This window comes from Mobula hypostoma, chromosome 5, assembly GCF_963921235.1.
Source record: "Mobula hypostoma chromosome 5, sMobHyp1.1, whole genome shotgun sequence".
NCBI lineage: Eukaryota > Metazoa > Chordata > Chondrichthyes > Myliobatiformes > Myliobatidae > Mobula > Mobula hypostoma.
Window position 1 is genome coordinate 2,122,717 of NC_086101.1, and position 19,388 is coordinate 2,142,104.

Consider the following 19,388-nt stretch of genomic DNA (forward strand, 5'->3'; position numbering starts at 1 on the left):
CATGCCAACCGCTGTCGCGGGTCGCCCAATCGGAGCCGACCGCTGCCACGTGACCTCCAGCGCCACCGCCCATTGGAGTGTGGGCGGAGCTCTTGATTGACAGCTACTGTCCGGCCAATGGAGGGCGCGGGGGGGGCCTCGGCTCTTGCCGGTTTGGGCTCCCGTTACCCGCCCGCTTGCAGGCGGCTGCTCCGTCCGGATTGAGTCCCGGCCGCCGACGGGTTTCGGCCCGAAGCAAGGCGCTGGGTTCTCACGCCCTTTCGGCGGGGTTGCTCGGTGGGCGAGCTCCAGCCCATCCAGGCAGGGAGATTGAGGTGTGCCCGAGCGGGGGCCTCTCACTGACGGTCAGCAAGGCCAGGCGGCTGCTTCTAGACTTCAGCAGAGGCCCATCTCAACAGGAGTAGGCCATTCAGCCCTTCGAGCCAGCACCACCATTCACTGTGATCATGGTTGATCATCCACAATCAGTATCCAGTTCCTGCCTTATCCCCATAACCTTTGATTCCGCTATCTTTAAGAGCTCTATCCATCTCTTTCTTGAAAGCATCCAGAGACTTGGCCTCCACAGCCTCCTGGGGCAGAGCATTCCATATATCCATCACTCTCTGGGTGAAAAAGTTTTTCCTCAATGGCCTTAAACAGAAAATCCTGCAGAAATTAGTGGGTATGACCCACTACATGAACATTGACTTCTCTAACTTCCGCTAATGCCCCACCTCCCCCTCGTACCCCATCTGTTATTTATTTATATACACACATTTTTCCTCTCTCTCTCTCTTTCTCCCTCTGTCCCTCTGAATATACCCCTTGCCCATCCTCTGGGTTCCCCCCCCCCACCTTGTCTTTCTCCCTGGGCCTCCTGTCCCATGGTCCTCTCACATCCCTTTTGCCTATCACCTGTCCAGCTCTTGGCTCCATCCCTCCCCCTCCTGTCTTCTCCTGTCATTTTGGATCTCCCCCTCCCCCTCCCACTTTCAAATCTCTTACTATCTCTTCTTTCAGTTAGTCCTGACGAAGGGTCTCGGCCTGAAACGTCGACTGCACCTCTTCCTAGAGATGCTGCCTGGCCTGCTGCGTTCACCAGCAACTTTGATGTGTGTTTCTTGAATTTCCAGCATGTGCAGAATTCCTCGTGTTTGTGGGTATGACCCAGCCTGTCACGGGTAAAACCCTCCTCACCATTCAGCTGAACTGCATGAAACGCTGTTGCAGGAAAACAGCATCCATCATCCGGTACCTCCCACCCCCACCACCATCCAGGCCATACTCCCTTCTCGCAGCTGTCATCAGGAAGAAGGTACAGGAGCCTCAGGGCTCGGACCACCCCTCAGCCACCAGTCCTTTAAACCACAGTGGACATCTTCACTCAACTTCATTTGCCTCATTATTCAACTGTTTCCACAACCAATGGACTCACTTTTGAGGACTTCTCATAGTGCCATAATGAAGTACAGCACAGAAACAGGCCATTTGGCCCAACTAGTCCATGCAAAAACCTTTTAAACTGCCTCCCCTCAACGACCTGATCAGGGCCATAGTCCTCCATATCCCTACCGTCCACATACCTATCCAAACTTCATTCAAACATTGCAATCAAGCTCACATGCACCATTTGTGCTGGCAAATATTCCGCACTCTTACAACCCTCTGACTGAAGAGGTTTCCCCTCATGTTCCCCTTAAACTTTTCTCCTTTCACTCTTAAGCCATAACCTCTGGTTGTAGTCCCAGCCAACCTCAGTGGAAAAAGCCTGCTTGCATTTACCCTATCTATACCCCTCATAATTTTGTATAACTCTATCAAATCTCCTCTCAATCTTCTATGTACTAAAGAACATGGAAGACCAAACCTATTCAATCTTTCCTTAGACCCAACAGCATCTTTGTAAATGTTATCTGTACTCTATCAACCTTGTTTACATCTTTCCTGTCAGTAGGTGACAAAAACTGCACATAATACTCCAAATTAGACCTCAATGACATCCTATACGTAACGTCCCATCTTCTGTACTCGGTCCATTGATTTATGGAGGCTGATGTGTCCAAAGCTTCTTTACGACCCTATCTACCTGTGATGCCACTTTCAATGATAGTCTTCCTCACTGTCCATGACACCCCCAGTCTTGGTGTCCTCCACAAATTTGCTGATCTAGTTAACCATATCATCGTCCAGATCACTGACTATAGTTGACAAACAACTAAGGACCCAGCACTGTGGCACTCCACCAGCCAGAGTCAGAGAGACAACCGTCTACTACTCTCTGGCTTCTCCCACAAAGCCAACGTCTAATCCAGTTTACTACCTCATCCTGAATGCTGAGAGACTGAACCTACTTGACCAAGCTCCCATGCAGGACCTTGTCAAATGCCTCACTAAAGTCCATGTAGACAGCATCCACTGCCTTACCTTCATCCACATTCCTGGTAACTTTCTTGAAAAGCTCTATGATCGTTTGGACTTGACCTACCTCGCATGAGGCCATATCTGTCTAAGTCCTCATTGTGCATGGAGTGGGTTGCCAGTGGTGGAGGTGGATACGAAAAGGTCTTTTAAGAGACTGCTGGATGGATACACAGAGCTTAGAAAAATAGAGGGCTATGGGTAAGCCTGGGTAGTTCTAAGGTAAGGACATGTCCAGCACAGCTTTGTGGGCCGAAGGGCCTGTATTGTGCTGTAGGTTTTCTATGTTTCCATGTATCTGGTCCCTTATACCTCATGTTCTTGATATTTATTATTGTAAGAGACAAAATTAGTCCTCAGGAAGACCAGAATGGTAATCCATACGTGGAACCAAAACAGATGGGGGAGATCTTAAATGGATTTTTTGCATCTGTATTTACTCGGGAGATGGAAACAGAGTCTACAGAAGTGAGGCAAAGCAGCATCAACTTCATGGACCCATTACAGATTACAGAACAGGAGGTGTTTGCTGTCTTGAGGCAAATCAGGGTGAATAGATCCCCATGGTCGGACAAAGTGCTCTCTTGCACCCTGCGAGAAGCAAGTACAGAAATTGCCAGGGCCCGGGCAGAGATATTTAAGCCATCCTCAGAAACAGGTGAGGTACCGGAGGATTAGAGGACAGCGAATGTTGTTCCGCTGTTTAGGGAAAGCTCTGAAAATAAACCAGGAAATGATGGGCCGGTGAGCCTGATATCAGTAGTGGGGAAGTTATTGGACACGGATGGGAGGGGTCTGGTCCTGGTGCAGGCGGTGGTTGAAATGGTTTCAGTTCAGACTAAAGGTGTTGCCCTTTTCTATGATTCTTATTCCTTTTTCCCCATTTGTGTTTACACAGTTTGCTGTCTTCTGTACTCCGGTTGAATGCCTAGTTGGTGCAGTTTTTCAATGATTCTGTTATGGTTATTATGCTATAGATTTATTGAGTAAAAATTAATCTCAGGGTTGTATGTGGTTACATATATGTATTTTGATAATAAAATTTACTTTGAATTTTGGAATTAACTTTGAAAACAACTGCGTACTTTGCTCTTCACACTCTTTCTGACAAATGATCACCGCAGGCTCCGGCCTGTGACTTTTCTTTGGACTTGGAGGTGATTTGATGCGGCAGAACTGAGTAAGGCACCATGACGAAAGATTTGATCAATTTCAGTGCCAGGCCGGGTTGAGACAGAGAAGTGGCAGGGCCCAGGACCCAGAGCAGATTGAAGTGATGTGGTGTTTGAACAGAGGCCAATCGGTGATCTGAGGCATGAGAAGATATAGCACACTCAGGTTCACTGACTGAGTTCGTAAGGTATTGATTTGCAGCAGATTGGCACTTGTACAGCAGCCAATCAGCCATTGGGGTTGATTGGCAAGAACAGATAAAAATAAGGCAGGGACAAGTGGAGTGGCCATTGCTGGAATGGACAATGTTGAAGTGGTTATTTGAGACTTTAGCTCTTCGAGGCTTGAGCAAGAGAAGGTGAAAAAGCTGTAGGTAGGTTTTTTTTTCCAGTTTATTTATTGTTTCCTACTTTAGGACAGTAGGGATGCCAGGCAGACATTGCTGTTAGTGTTCGGCCCTTGCCCTGATGATTTTAATCTTGCTGACATTTTAATCTTTACGGAGTGTGACGAGAATACACACAGATAAGATGTTAGCTGTCCTGTGTGATCAGCAGTTGGTCTGCCACCTGTCTTCAAGAGAGAGATAAGGAACACAATGAAACAGCATCTGGAGATGTGTAATGAAGGAACGGGGGAGAGAGAGCTGTCTGGAGCGGCTCCCCCTTTGAACCCTGAACTGTTTGAAGTGATGGCAGGCGATACCCCAGCAGGGGGATAAAAAGGGACAGGTTCGCTAAGGCAGAGACACACGACACCCGAGGTAACGAGACCCTGGAAGCGGTGCGCCTCTCACAAGTCGGTGGGAAGTACCGGACAACGCACAGGGTGGAAAGGTATGATCAGCGGGAACCCGGTGTGTGTCCACCCTCGCTTGGGTGCCGGGTTCACTGCAGAGGATCGACCGCATCTGCAGGAGGGGTCACAGTCGGTGACCTCAGGTGACATCACAAAGGACCCGCCCGAAAGCTGCTTGTGAGCCATCTCGCCGGTCTGTGAGAGGAAGCCGTTTCTGAATGATCAGTCGTTCCCGTTCTCTCTCTCCCTCCCCCCACGTTGTCCATCGCCATGGCAACGATTACTGCGAACTGAACTAAACCGAACTGGACTTTTGTGTCACTTTGAAATTGGTCATTTACCCCTAGACAACGATAGAGCTTGATTGATGCTGTTATCTTAATTCTGTGCACATGTGTGTTTATCATTGCTGAACTGTTGCATTTATTATCCTTTTGATCACGGTGTTGCTTGTTTCTTTAATAAAACTTTCTTAGTTCTAGTAATCCAGACTCCAACTGAGTGATCCATTTCTGCTGGTTTGGCAACCCAGTTACGGGGTACGTAACAGGAGTAATGGAGCTGGCCACGGGTACTTCATCCTGCTCTCCGTTCTACTTCATCCATCAAGGGAATGGATGTGGAAGTCGTCCGGAACTACAGATATCCGGGAACTCACCTGGACATTTAACTGGACTGGAATAAAAATCCAGGGTCTCTATACAAGAAGGGACAGAGCTGACTGTACTTCCCGAGGGGGCTCCGGTCACTCCACGTCCGCGGTACTCTGCTGCGGATGTTCTTCGACTCAGTGGTGGCCAGCATTCCATTCCACGCTGCAGTCTGCCGGGGCAGCAGGGTGAGAGCAGCTGATGCCTAGAAGATCGATACGCTCGTCGGGAAGGCTGGTTCTGTTCTGGGGGTTGTGTCTGAGGAGAGGACACTGCAGAAGCTACAGGGAATTATGGACAACCCCTCTCACCCCTCCATGACCTATTGGACCAACAGAGGAGCACCTTTAGTGACAGACTGGTTCCACGAGGGGCACCACCGAACGTCACAGGAGATCCTTTCTCTTTTGTTTGGCGTGTGCGTGTCCATGTCTTTTTCATGGCTTTTTACCAGGCGCGAAGCGAGAGAGAGACTGTGTGGTGCGCCACTCCTCACGCAGTATTTTTCCCTTTTATTTTACGAGGTCGAGTTGTGATCTTGCCACTCAACCCGGCACAGATGGAAAGCGTACTCGGGAGCGGACCCGACTGGTTTCGAACCCGGGCACCTCCGCTCCCCGGTCCCAGGAGCACCTATAAGACTCTACAAATCCTCCTCCTCAAGTATTTAAGTAGATGGTTTCGTTGCACATTTGTATTTTGCACTGTTACTTCTGAATACACACATTGTATTTTTTTCATACCTCAATGCTTATATTTTGCATTTTTAAGTATATATCTCTGACCGAACAATCTTGCAACAACAATTTCCTTCAGGATAAATGACGTTTGATCTTACCTCAGTGAAACAATGTTGTATGCAGGAAGTGGCAACCCCAGACAACTCCATAATGGGCACTCGCCTCCCCAGCAGTGAGCACAACTTCAAAATGCGATGTCTCGAGAGATGACGCCCATCGGTGAGGCCCCCGTCACCCAGGGCAGGCCCTCTTCTCACCGCTATGCTGTCGGAGGAGGCACAGGAGCCTGAAGATGGGGCAGCCAGCAAGTGTCGCCAACACAACACCGACCCTAACCCGTACACCTTTGGGACGTGGGAGGTCGGTACGAGAGAACCCAGCAGAAACCTGTGCCGTCAGCAGTGCAAAGTGAACCCAATGGTCGATGTGATACGCTAACCTCTCCCACTGTACTGTCTGAAGTTTCGAAGAATGAAAGGGTATCACAATACAACAAGACAATTCTTACAGTATCTGACAGGCTCCATGCAGGAAGAACCAGATCACATTTAGGAAATGGGGGAGCAGTTCTTCACTCAGATGGGGGCCTTTTTCTCCTGGGGTGTGAATGCTCAGTCACTGTGTACTTGTGGGTCCTCAGCAGATCAGCCACAACCAGGGTAGGTGCAGTATTCAGCCAGTTCCTGTCTGCAGGGCCGGGGCCGGGGAAAGGTGGTGCCCGCCCACAGCACCTGTAAGGGCCGGCCCAGCTCCCTCCGGAAGCAGCACTGTGCTTCCTGTGTCCCGAGGGAGAGGAACTCAGACCTGAGGGAAGTCTACAAGGGAGGAGGATGGAGACCAGGAAGGAAGGGGAACAATGATGGGGGAAAGGAGGAATGGATAGGAGAGAAGCAAGTTAAAAGATGAAGAAGGAAGACGTGGAGAGCTGAGGGGGAGGGAGACGAGGAGGAGGGGGGGATCGAGAGGGAAGAGGACACAACAGTAAGAGGGGTAGACGGTGTGTGGGTATGGAAGGGATGTGGAGGGGGAGTGTCTCTGGCAGAACAGGAGATTCACACCAAGAGCAACACACATAGAAACTGAGCCAGTTCCATAATGGACACTAGCCTCCCCAGCACAGATGACATCTTCAATGGGCGAGGCCTCAAAAAGGCAGCATCTGTCATTAAGGACACCCATCACACTCTGAGAGGCTGGTCAAGGACTACGTCTGCAGCTTGCTGCCGCCCACACTGGACCCCCTACAATTCACCTACCGACACAATCGATCGACAGACCATGCAATAGCCACAGCTCTACACACGGAACTTACACATCTGGGGAAGAGGGATGCTTATGTGAGAATGCTGTTCTTGGACAACAGCTCAGCATTCAACACCATAATTCCCTCTAGGATCAACGAGAAGCTCAGAGATCTCGGCCTTCACCCTGCCTTGTGCAGCTGGATCCTGGACTTCCTGTCAGATCACCTCTGCTCCTCAGGTCTGTGTCCTAAGCCCCTCCTTTGCTCTCTGTATACCCACAACTCCAATCTGCGAATTAAATTTGCTGACAACACTACACTGATTGGCCTAATCTCAAATAATAATGGGGCAGCCTACAGAGAAGAAGTCATCACCCTGACACAGTGGTGTCAAGAAAACAACCTCTCTCTCAATGTCGCAAAAACAGAGGAGTTGGTTGCGAACTACAGGAAGCATGGAGACGGGTTAACCCCTATTGACATCAGTGGATCTGGGGTTGAGAGGGTGAAGTTCCTCGGCAAACACATCACTGAGGATTTGTACATACCAGCTGTGTGGTGAAAAAGGCACAAGTCCTAAGGACTTTCTACAGGAACACAACTGACAGCATCCTCCTGACTGGCTGCGTCACTGCCTGGTATGGGAACTGTACCCCTCTTAATCGCAAGGCTCTGCGGAGAGTGGTGCAGACAGCCCAGTGCATCTGTAGATGTGAACTTCCAGGACATTTACAAAGACAGGTGTGTAAAAAGGGCCCGAAGGATCACTAGAGACCTGAGTCACCCCAACCACAAACTGTTCCAGCTGCTGCCATCTGGGAAACGGTATCACAGCATAAAAGCCAGGACCAACAGGCTCTGGGACAGCTTCTTCCACCAGGCCATCAGACTCATTAATTCATACTGACACAACTGTATTTCTATGTTACATTGACTGTCGGTTATACATACTATTTATTACAAGTTACTATAAATTGCACATTTAGAGACAAAATGTAAAGATTTTTACTCCTCGTGTATATGCAGGATGTAAGAAGTAAAATCGGTTCTTGTCATTGCCTCCGTCAGGGAGGAGACACACACTCAACATTTCAGAAACAGCTTCCTCCCCTCCGCCAGCAGATGTCTGAAAGGAAAGTGAACAGTACTTCAGTATTTTTATTTTGCCCTCTTCTTGCATTACTTCAATAATGAGTTGGTATAACTCTACTCACTGTGATTTATAGTTTAAAACGCATCGCAGTGTACTGTATATCTCAGGACACACGCCAGTGAACCGCAGCACAGAAACGCACAGGAGCTGCGGGGCTTCTCAGAGGTCTCCGCCCGGAACTGCCACTGTCTACCCCGCTCCGGATAAACGCCGACTTCACTCCGAGCGCCCGCCGCTCCGGATAAACGCCGACTTCACTCCGAGCGCCCGCCGCCCCGGATAAACGCCGACTTCACTCCGAGCGCCCGCCGCCCCGGATAAACGCCGACTTCACTCCGAGCGCCCGCCGCTCCGGATAAACCCCGACTTCACTCCGAGCGCCCGCCGCTCCGGATAAACCCCGACTTCACTCCGAGCGCCCGCCGCCCCGGATAAACGCCGACTTCACTCCGAGCGCCCGCCGCTCCGGATAAACGCCGACTTCACTCCGAGCGCCCGCCGCTCCGGATAAACCCCGACTTCACTCCGAGCGCCCGCCGCCCCGGATAAACGCCGACTTCACTCCGAGCGCCCGCCGCCCCGGATAAACGCCGACTTCACTCCGAGCGCCCGCCGCCCCGGATAAACGCCGACTTCACTCCGAGCGCCCGCCGCTCCGGATAAACGCCGACTTCACTCCGAGCGCCCGCCGCTCCGGATAAACCCCGACTTCACTCCGAGCGCCCGCCGCCCCGGATAAACGCCGACTTCACTCCGAGCGCCCGCCGCCCCGGATAAACGCCGACTTCACTCCGAGCGCCCGCCGCCCCGGATAAACGCCGACTTCACTCCGAGCGCCCGCCGCTCCGGATAAACGCCGACTTCACTCCGAGCGCCCGCCGCTCCGGATAAACCCCGACTTCACTCCGAGCGCCCGCCGCCCCGGATAAACGCCGACTTCACTCCGAGCGCCCGCCGCTCCGGATAAACCCCGACTTCACTCCGAGCGCCCGCCGCCCCGGATAAACGCCGACTTCACTCCGAGCGCCCGCCGCTCCGGATAAACGCCGACTTCACTCCGAGCGCCCGCCGCTCCGGATAAACGCCGACTTCACTCCGAGCGCCCGCCGCTCCGGATAAACGCCGACTTCACTCCGAGCGCCCGCCGCTCCGGATAAACGCCGACTTCACTCCGAGCGCCCGCCGCCCCGGATAAACGCCGACTTCACTCCGAGCGCCCGCCGCCCCGGATAAACGCCGACTTCACTCCGAGCGCCCGCCGCTCCGGATAAACGCCGACTTCACTCCGAGCGCCCGCCGCTCCGGATAAACCCCGACTTCACTCCGAGCGCCCGCCGCCCCGGATAAACGCCGACTTCACTCCGAGCGCCCGCCGCTCCGGATAAACGCCGACTTCACTCCGAGCGCCCGCCGCCCCGGATAAACGCCGACTTCACTCCGAGCGCCCGCCGCTCCGGATAAACGCCGACTTCACTCCGAGCGCCCGCCGCTCCGGATAAACGCCGACTTCACTCCGAGCGCCCGCCGCTCCGGATAAACGCCGACTTCACTCCGAGCGCCCGCCGCTCCGGATAAACGCCGACTTCACTCCGAGCGCCCGCCGCCCCGGATAAACGCCGACTTCACTCCGAGCGCCCGCCGCCCCGGATAAACGCCGACTTCACTCCGAGCGCCCGCCGCTCCGGATAAACGCCGACTTCACTCCGAGCGCCCGCCGCTCCGGATAAACGCCGACTTCACTCCGAGCGCCCGCCGCTCCGGATAAACGCCGACTTCACTCCGAGCGCCCGCCGCCCCGGATAAACGCCGACTTCACTCCGAGCGCCCGCCGCTCCGGATAAACGCCGACTTCACTCCGAGCGCCCGCCGCTCCGGATAAACGCCGACTTCACTCCGAGCGCCCGCCGCCCCGGATAAACGCCGACTTCACTCCGAGCGCCCGCCGCCCCGGATAAACGCCGACTTCACTCCGAGCGCCCGCCGCTCCGGATAAACCCCGACTTCACTCCGAGCGCCCGCCGCTCCGGATAAACGCCGACTTCACTCCGAGCGCCCGCCGCTCCGGATAAACCCCGACTTCACTCCGAGCGCCCGCCGCTCCGGATAAACGCCGACTTCACTCCGAGCGCCCGCCGCCCCGGATAAACGCCGACTTCACTCCGAGCGCCCGCCGCCCCGGATAAACGCCGACTTCACTCCGAGCGCCCGCCGCCCCGGATAAACGCCGACTTCACTCCGAGCGCCCGCCGCTCCGGATAAACCCCGACTTCACTCCGAGCGCCCGCCGCCCCGGATAAACGCCGACTTCACTCCGAGCGCCCGCCGCTCCGGATAAACGCCGACTTCACTCCGAGCGCCCGCCGCTCCGGATAAACGCCGACTTCACTCCGAGCGCCCGCCGCTCCGGATAAACGCCGACTTCACTCCGAGCGCCCGCCGCTCCGGATAAACGCCGACTTCACTCCGAGCGCCCGCCGCTCCGGATAAACCCCGACTTCACTCCGAGCGCCCGCCGCCCCGGATAAACGCCGACTTCACTCCGAGCGCCCGCCGCCCCGGATAAACGCCGACTTCACTCCGAGCGCCCGCCGCCCCGGATAAACGCCGACTTCACTCCGAGCGCCCGCCGCCCCGGATAAACGCCGACTTCACTCCGGAGCGGCAGCCTCGGCGGATCGCCCCCGCTTTCCCATTGCACCCGCCCCCGGATCGCCATTGGCTGCTTGCCGATAATTGACAGCGTGAACTGCAACGACATATCCGGTGGGAGAGCGTGCAGCAAACATGGCCCCGGGAGGCAAAATTAATCGTCCGCGCACGGTAACTGGTGGTGGGGATGAGGATGGAGGCAAGCGAGGGAGGGAGGGAGGCGAGTAGGTGAGGGTGGAGGGAGGAGCGGAGGGGCTGAGGGTGGGTGGAGGGGAGACGAAGGTTGGGGGAGGGGAGGGGTAAAGTTGGGGGGAGGAGGGAAGGGGTGAGGTAGGGGGGAGTGGAGGGGGTGAGGGTGGCTGGAGGGGAAGGGTGGCTGGAGGGGAGGGGTGAGGGTGGAGGAGGGGAGGGGTGAGGGTGGGTGGAGGGGAGACGAAGGATAGGAGGGAGGAGAGGGGTGAGGGTGGGGGAGTGGAGGGGTGAGGGTGGGGTGGGGGTGGGGTGGGGTGGGGAGGGGTAAGGTTGGGGGAGGAAGGAAGGGGTGAGGGGGAGTGGAGGGGTGGGGGAGGGGAGTGGGTGAGGGTGGCTGGAGTGGAGGTGTGAGGTTGGAGGGAGGAGCGGAGGAGCTGAGGGTGGGTGGAGGGGAGACGAAGGTTGGGGGGAGGGGAGGGGTAAAGTTGGGGGGAGGAGGGAAGGGGTGAGGTAGGGGGGAGTGGAGGGGGTGAGGGTGGCTGGAGGGGAGGGGTGAGGGTGGAGGAGGGGAGGGGTGAGGGTGGGTGGAGGGGAGACGAAGGATAGGAGGGAGGAGAGGGGTGAGGGTGGGGGAGTGGAGGGGTGAGGGTGGGGTGGGGAGGGGTAATGTTGGGGGGAGGAAGGAAGGGGTGAGGGGGAGTGGAGGGGTGGGGGAGGGGAGTGGGTGAGGGTGGCTGGAGTGGAGGTGTGAGGTTGGAGGGAGGAGCGGAGGGGCTGAGGGTGGGGGGAGGGGAGGGGTGAGGGTGAGTTTTGGGGGAGGGGTGGCCCTGATGATGGATTCTACTTTCCTGCACTGCATCCCGTGTAGATGCGCTCAATGATCTGAACAGCTTTACCCGTGATGGACTGTGCCAAATCCTTTTGGAGGATTTTCCGTTCAAGGGCATTGGTGTTTCTATACAGGCCGCGATGCAGCCAGTCAGTGTACTCTCCACCACACCTATCGAAGTTCGTCAGAGTTTTTACTATATCAAATCTTGGCAAACTCCTAAGGAAGTAGAGGTGTTATATTCCCACTTCACTTTGGCAGATTTTGAAAGTGCCAGAGGTGGTGCTGAGATATTGTGGAATAATTCCTGCAAGGGGCGTTAGGCTAGAGAAGCTGGGGGTATTCCAATGCAGCTCAGAAATGGACTGGTGAGAATTTTCTGCTGGGATCTGGAATAGACTTGATGGCCTGAATGGCCTCTTTTTATTGCAGTAAATCATTTTGAGGGTTTACTCAGAGGCCCAAACAGTCCTTCCAGGTGAGGTGACACTTCACCAGTCAGCCTGTCAGGGTCATCAGTTGTGTCCAGTGTTCCCCCTGTGTGTACATCGGTGTGACCTAACGTACTTGGTGAGCACTTTCGCCTTTTGCACCACAAAAGGCAGGATTTCCCGGTGGCCAATCATCTCAGTTCAGCTTCCTATTCCCATTCTCATTCCGACATGTCTGTCCATGGCTGCCTCTACGACCACAAAGAGGCCGCTCTCAGGATGGAGGAGCAACACCTCATTTTCCATCTCCTCCCCCCCTTCCCACACTCACCCACCTTCCCCTTCACCTGCTAGCTAGAGCTTCCCCATCCCCAACCTTATGTACTGTCTTTCTCCCCTTTCTTTCTGATCTTGAAGAAATGTTGACTGATTACTTTTTTCCATAGATGCTGCCTGAGTGGTTGAGTTCCTCCTGCATTTTGTGTGAGTTGCTCTGCATTTCCAGCATCTGTAGAACCGCTTGTGTCTAATTGTTTTCCTCCTGTGGCCTCTGCAGGAGTTACAGAGGAAGCTTTTCAAGAGGCGATGGGTTGCCAGAAAAGCGAAGAGGAAGAAGGCTATAGTTGGCGCTGTGATTGACGAGGGTCTGATCACCATCCATCACCTGAAGAAGCGATGGTGAGAGAGCAGCGGTTGCGCCAGTCTCTCGTGCCGACACAGGCATTTGCCGGTGAAGCTGTGTAACTCCCACTTTCCAAAGCTTTTTGCTGTCACGGGTCGATGTCCTGAAGAAGGTCTCGGCCTGAAACGTCTGCTGCTCACTCCTTTTTATAGGTGCTGCCTGATCTACCGAGCTCCTGCTGCACTTTGTGTGTGTCTCCTCAGTCAGAAGTTGTGGATCGCAGAAATGCCCTCTCCCAGGGGCCATGGGTGCATGGTCTGAGTCTATCCCAAGCTGGGAATTGAGAAATGTTTGTGCACTGAGAGACTTGAAGTACCGAGGGCATTGGGTCGATCTGAAACCCCTCTCCTGCTCTCCTGATTCAATCCCCAAACCACGGTCTGCACTCTTCCAATTCTGGCCTCAAGTTTAATACCTCAGAGCCAGCGGTATCTTCCTATCCCTCTGGAATTCCACAGCTGTCTGTCTGCTTCTCCTGTTCTGGTCAAAGGAGACTTCGCCCAAATAGCAAATGACTGCACTTCAAGTCAGCACAGAACCAAGCCCTTCAACTCATCTAGCCAATGCCAAAATGCTTTTTACCATAGCCCTGCATATCCCTCCCATCCATGTACTTGTCCAGACTTATCTCAAATGAAACCTACACTACCAGCTCGTTCCATGTTCTCACCACATTCTGAATGAAGAAGTTCCCCTTTCACCTATGACCTCTAGTTGTCACCTCACCCAACTTCAGTGGGACAAGTCTGCTTGCATTTACCCTGTCTATACCTCAATCAAATTCTCCCTGTAACTCAGGTTCTCAAGTCCCGGCAAAACTTTGTAAATTTTCTCTGCGTTCTTTCAAGCTTATTAATATCTTCCTTGTAGGTAGGTGATCAAAACTGCACACAAGACTCCAAATTAGGGCTCACCAATGTCTTATACAATTTCAACATAACATTCCAACTCCTGTACGTAGTAAAGGCATCTGTTTGTCTTGCAAGACCATGGATCTGTGCCTGGAAAGTCTTCACTCTCCAGGGCACAGGCCTGGGCAAGGTTGTATGGAAGACCAGCAGTTGCCCATGCTGCAAGTCTCCCCTCTCCACGATACCAATGTTGTCCAAGGGAAAGGCATTAGGACCCATACAGCTTGGCACCAGTATCGTCGCAGAGCAATGTGTGATTAAGTGCCTTGCTCAAGGACACAACACATTCCCTCGGCTGGGGCTCGAACTCACGACCTTCAGGTTGCTAGTCCAACGCCTTAACTACTTGGCCACATGCCCACAACTCCTATACATAGTACTTTTATTTCTGTGCTAAAAGCTTTCTTTACAGCCCTACCTCACTGTGACGCACTTTCAGTGAATTATGGATTTGTATTCCCAGATTCTTTTGTTGTACCACAGTCCTCAGCGGCCTGTGTAAGTCTCGGGTATTGCTCTGTGAGGGGTTGGGTTAAGCAGTGCATTACAGTACGTGTTTGATGGTTCTCGTTTGCAGTTCCAATAAAAGGGCGAATATCACACTCTCTGGGAAGAAGAGGAGGAAGCTGCAGAAACAGATTCAGCACAGTCAGAGGGAGCGCTCCGCTATGGATGGTACGTGAGACGATCTCTCCCTGCTTTCCCCTCGGGGAATATGTCTGCTTGCGTAAGCTGCTGGGAGCACTCGTCTGGGTAGGGTTCCCAGTGAGAAAGAGATGCGGGTGGCATTCTAAACCTGACGGTGATATGTTAGTTTGGATTCTTGCCGGGATGCCATGAAAGAATCTGAATCAGGTTTACAGTCACATGCAAAAGTTTGGGCACCCCTGGTCAAAATTTCTGTTACTGTGAACAGCTAAGTGATTAGAAGATGAACTGATCTCCAAAAGTCATAAAGTTAAAGATGAAACATTCTTTTCAACATTTTAAGCAAGATTAGTGTATTATTTTTGTCTTGTACAATTTTAGAGTGAAAAAAAGGAAAGGAGCACCATGCAAAAGTTTGGGCACACTGAGAGATTTGAGCTCTCAGATAACTTTTACCAAGGTCTCTGACCTTAATTAGCTTGTTAGGGCTATGGCTTGTTCACAGTCATCGTTAGGAAAGGCCAGGAGATGCAAATTTCAAAGCTTTATAAATACCCTGACTCCTCAAACCTTGTCCCAACAATCAGCAGTCATGGGCTCCTCTAAGCGGATGCCTAGCACTCTGAAAATTAAAATAAATGATGCCCACAAAGCAGGAGAAACAGGAAAAGGCTATAAGAAGATAGCAATGTGTTTTCTGGTAGCCGTTTCCTCAGTTCATAATGTAATTAAGAAATGGCAGTTAACAGGAACGGTGGAGGTCGAGTTGAGGTCTGGAAGACCAAGAAAACTTTCCAAGAGAATTGCTCATAGGATTGCTAGAAAGGCAAATCAAAACCCCCGTTTGACTGCAAAAGACCTTCAGGAAGATTTAGCAGACTCTGGAGTGGTGGTTCACTGTTCTACTCTGCAGCGACACCTGCACAAATATGACTTTCATGGAAGAGTCATCAGAAGAAAACCTTTCCTGCATCCTCACCACAAAATTTAGTGTCAGAAGTTTGCAAAGGAACATCTAAACAAGCCTGATGCATTTTGGAAACAAGTCCTGTAGATTAATGAAGTTAAAATAGAACTTTTTGGCCGCAATGAGCAGAGGTATGTTTGGAGAAAAAAGGGTGCAGAATTTCATGCAAAGAACTCCTCTCCAACTGTTAAGCACGGGGGTGGATTGATCATACTTTGGGCTTGTATTGCAGCCAGTGGCACGGGGAACATTTACTGGTAGAGGGGAAAATGAATTCAATTAAATACCAGCAAATTCTGGAATCGAACATCACACTGTCTGTAAAAAAGCTGAAGATGTAAAGAGGATGGCTTCTACAACAGGATAATGATCCTAAACACACCTCAAAATCCACAATGGACTACCTCAAGAGGCGCAAGATGAAGGTTTTGCCATGGCCCTCACAATCCCCCAACCTAAACATCATTGAGAATCTGTGGATGGACCTCAAAAGAGCAGTGCATGCAAGATGGCCCAAGAATCTCACAGAACTGGAAGTCTTTTGCAAGGAAGAATGGGCGAAAATCCCCCAAACAAGAATTGAAAGACTCTTAGCTGGCTGCAAAAAACGTTTACAAGCTGTGATACTTGCCAAAGGGGGTGTTACTACCTACTGCCATTTTGCTTTGGGCCCTTTTCCTTTTTTGTTATTTTGAAACTGTAAAAGATGGAAATAAGAAAGTAATCTTGCTTAAAATATAAAAGAAATGTGTCATCTTTAACTTTATGCCTTTTGGAAAACAGGTCATCTCTTACTCGCTTAGCTATTCACAGTAACAGAAATTTTTGACCAGGAGTGCCCAAACTTTTGCGTGCCACTGTATTATCACTGAAAGAATCTGAATCAGGTTTATTATCACTGACGTATATAGCATAAGTTGTTGTTTTGTGGCAGCAGTAGAGTGCTTATAGAAATGACTATAGGTTACAACAGTACGAATTTCAGAAAGAGAACAGTATAGTCAGTGGTAAACTCAGCCAGCTCCACCATGGGCACTTAGCTTCCCAGCAATGAGGACACCAGGAGACGAGGCCTCAAAAAGGCGGCATCCATCATTGGAGCCAGGGAGCGTCGACTCAGACCATGAGAGGCCTGCATCGGGCATTTTCATGCCTTACAGGGCGCAGATTGGAAGTCTGTGTGGGGCGCCTGTTACCTTTCCCCGTGACGGGTTAAAGAACCAGCAGAAATGGAAGACACTTTGGAGTCTGGTATTGCTATTAACTAATGGTATTTATTGGTACCTATGCGATACAGTAATATAAAATCAGATATATCAAACAGATTAGCAATGATTTTATATATGTGTGGAAATATAAAAACCAAGCTTCTTCAAGCCTGGGGGTAAAGGGATACAGTCTTACGATGATGAGTAAAGTTCAGTTCAGTTTGTGGTATTGTGTTGAGAAGTGATGGAGAGAGAGAGGTGTTATGGTTATTCGAGTAAGCCGATGCTTCCCGTTGTCCTCCAAAATCCTTAAGAAGTCACTGAATGTGACCACAGCAAAGGGGACTGTTTTCTGTAATGAAGTTATCAACCCAGGTGAGGGTTGGACACACTAATAACTTCCCACCGGTCACACCTATTCCACACTGTGAGAGCCACTGATCGATCCTCTGAAAACCCACCTTTCTGTGGGCACAACAAAGCTCACCCAGTGTCCAAAATCATGTGTCTGTCTGTCTACCAGCTGACCTTGTATTTATCTCAGCATGCTGAACACCAGCCGTCCATCAAGTAGGTCCTCCCTTCTCTCTCTGTAGGAGCTCAGAAGCTGGCAGTGTCCTTGCAGAAATTCCAAACAAACTGTGAGCAGTCTTTGCCCCCATCTCTCTCTCTCTCTCTGTAACAAGCTGTTTGTGTTGTGCAGCTCATTCTTTTTAAAGGCACGGTCCATAAGGGATAATTCAGGATTCGGTCACATGCCACTCCTTGCACAGACACTAGAGCAATGTGTGCCTTGCCCAAGGACACAAACACGCTGGCACGCTGGCACAGCTGAGGCTCAAACTAGCAACCTTCAGATCACTAGATGAATGCGTTAACCACTTGGCCACGTGCCCAACCCAAAAGGACCCTCATCACTCAGGGCATGTCCTCTTCTGATTGCTACCATCAGGGAGAGGTACAGGAGTCTGCAGACACACACTTTGTCCCCACTGCTATCAGATTTCTGAGCAGACATTGAACCCATGAACACTATCTCATCATTTTTGCTCTCTTCTTGCAATTTTTATATATGTTCCTTATTATAATTTATTGTAAGTTTTTTGCCTTGCTGCCACGAAATAACATTTAACAGCATTAGTCAGTGATAATTCTGACCCCCCCCCCCAGCATGCAGTCTGTTTGCTGAGTCACTCCTATTCAAATGATTTGACCATATTTTTGTCCTTTGGCATTTCCAGTTGAACCCATTCTTCAAAGGACCAGGCAGGCGGTGGCCATGAGGGTGAGGGACGGAGGGGCAGAGCAGAAAACGGAGGTGCTGGAGGTAGACATGAAGGACGAACAGTCGTGAAGTGGAGTGGTCGGTGTGAAAAGCACAGGGCAGAGCTGGAGGCCTCGGTGTGCTTGGCGTGTGGAACCAGACCGATCTGCGTCTCTGGCCAAACCGCTACCATGAAGAGACGGTGGTTAATAGCACCCAGTTCTAGTGCTGCTCCACCTGACGGCCCCTGTACGGAGTGACACAACGGCAGTGCGGTCTGAAGTAATACTGATCACGTTTCATACAGGCAATATGGTTCAAAGTGCAAATACGAAAATAAACATGAAATAAAAGAAAAAAACATGTCACTTCAAAGCAAAGTTAAATAGGTTTTGAGTCTGCATCACTTACAGTTTTGGGTGTTGAATTCCACTGTTTTGGAGCGTAGTTCAAAAAATCTGTCCTGCCGATTATCTTTCGAGGAAGATTGTTTAAATTTGAGAGTGATGGAAGAAGGCCTGGGAACTCAAGCAGGATTATAAAACATGATTTTATGATGTACTCAGGACCTAAGCCTGTACAGAAGAGATGGCTTGCAGTTGAACTGGAAGGGGACTAATATCCTTGTGGGAAGGTTTGCTCGGGCTGCACGGTGGGGTTTAAACCAAGAGTTGCAGGGGGATGAGAACCAGAGTTCGGAATAGTTAGTGGAGAGACAGATGTTGGTAAGACATCTCTTTATGTATATTTAAGGCAGAGGTTGATAGATTCTTGCTGAGTCAGGGCATGAAGGGATACAGGGAGAAGGCAGAGATTTCGGCTGGGAGGAGAATTGGATCAGCCATGATGAAATGGCAGAGCAGACTTGATGGGCCAAATGGCCTAATTCTGCTATGACCATGTTAATGAGGATATATTACAGAGCACCCAACAGTCGGGGATTTTGCAGAAAGATTGCGGACTGTTGCAAGAAACATAATGTTGCTATAGCAGGTGATTATAACTGTCCACATACTGACTGGGACTCTCCTACAGTAGATTGGATGGAGGTTGTTAAGTGTGTTCAGGAATGTTTCCTTGCTCTTAATCTCAGAAAGGATCTAGCAAATGAGGATTGGGACAGGCTGTTTTCTGGTAAAGGTGCACTTGTTAAATGGGAAGCCTTCAAAAGTGAAATTTTGAGAGTACAAATTTTATATGTACCTGCCGGAATAAAAGGTAAAGATGACAGGTGTAGAGAACCTTGGTTTTCAGCAGATATTGAGGCCCTGGTTAAAAGAAAAAAAGGAGGTGCATACCAGGTATAGGCAGGTAGGAACAAATGAGGTGCTTATTGCAGGAGAACACTTAGGAAATAAATCATCATCAGGTTCCCTGCCCAGTTTGAGCTTTGACTGCCATGGCCCACACACTCCCGTTTCGGGTCAAGTGGATCGATTCATTGGTATTC

General features: G+C 51.3%; 1 protein-coding gene across 1 annotated transcript; it reads left to right on the forward strand.

Moving 5' to 3' along the window:
- Window positions 1–10,923: 10,923 nt before the first annotated feature.
- On the forward strand, window positions 10,924–18,341 carry LOC134346075 (uncharacterized protein C11orf98 homolog). The gene is made up of 4 exons (XM_063047379.1): window positions 10,924–10,977; window positions 12,815–12,936; window positions 14,429–14,526; window positions 17,916–18,341. Exons 1-4 carry the CDS (start codon window positions 10,942–10,944, stop codon window positions 18,026–18,028), a joined length of 369 nt encoding a protein of 122 aa, XP_062903449.1. The 5' UTR covers window positions 10,924–10,941; the 3' UTR covers window positions 18,029–18,341.
- The last annotated feature ends 1,047 nt before the right edge of the window (window positions 18,342–19,388 follow it).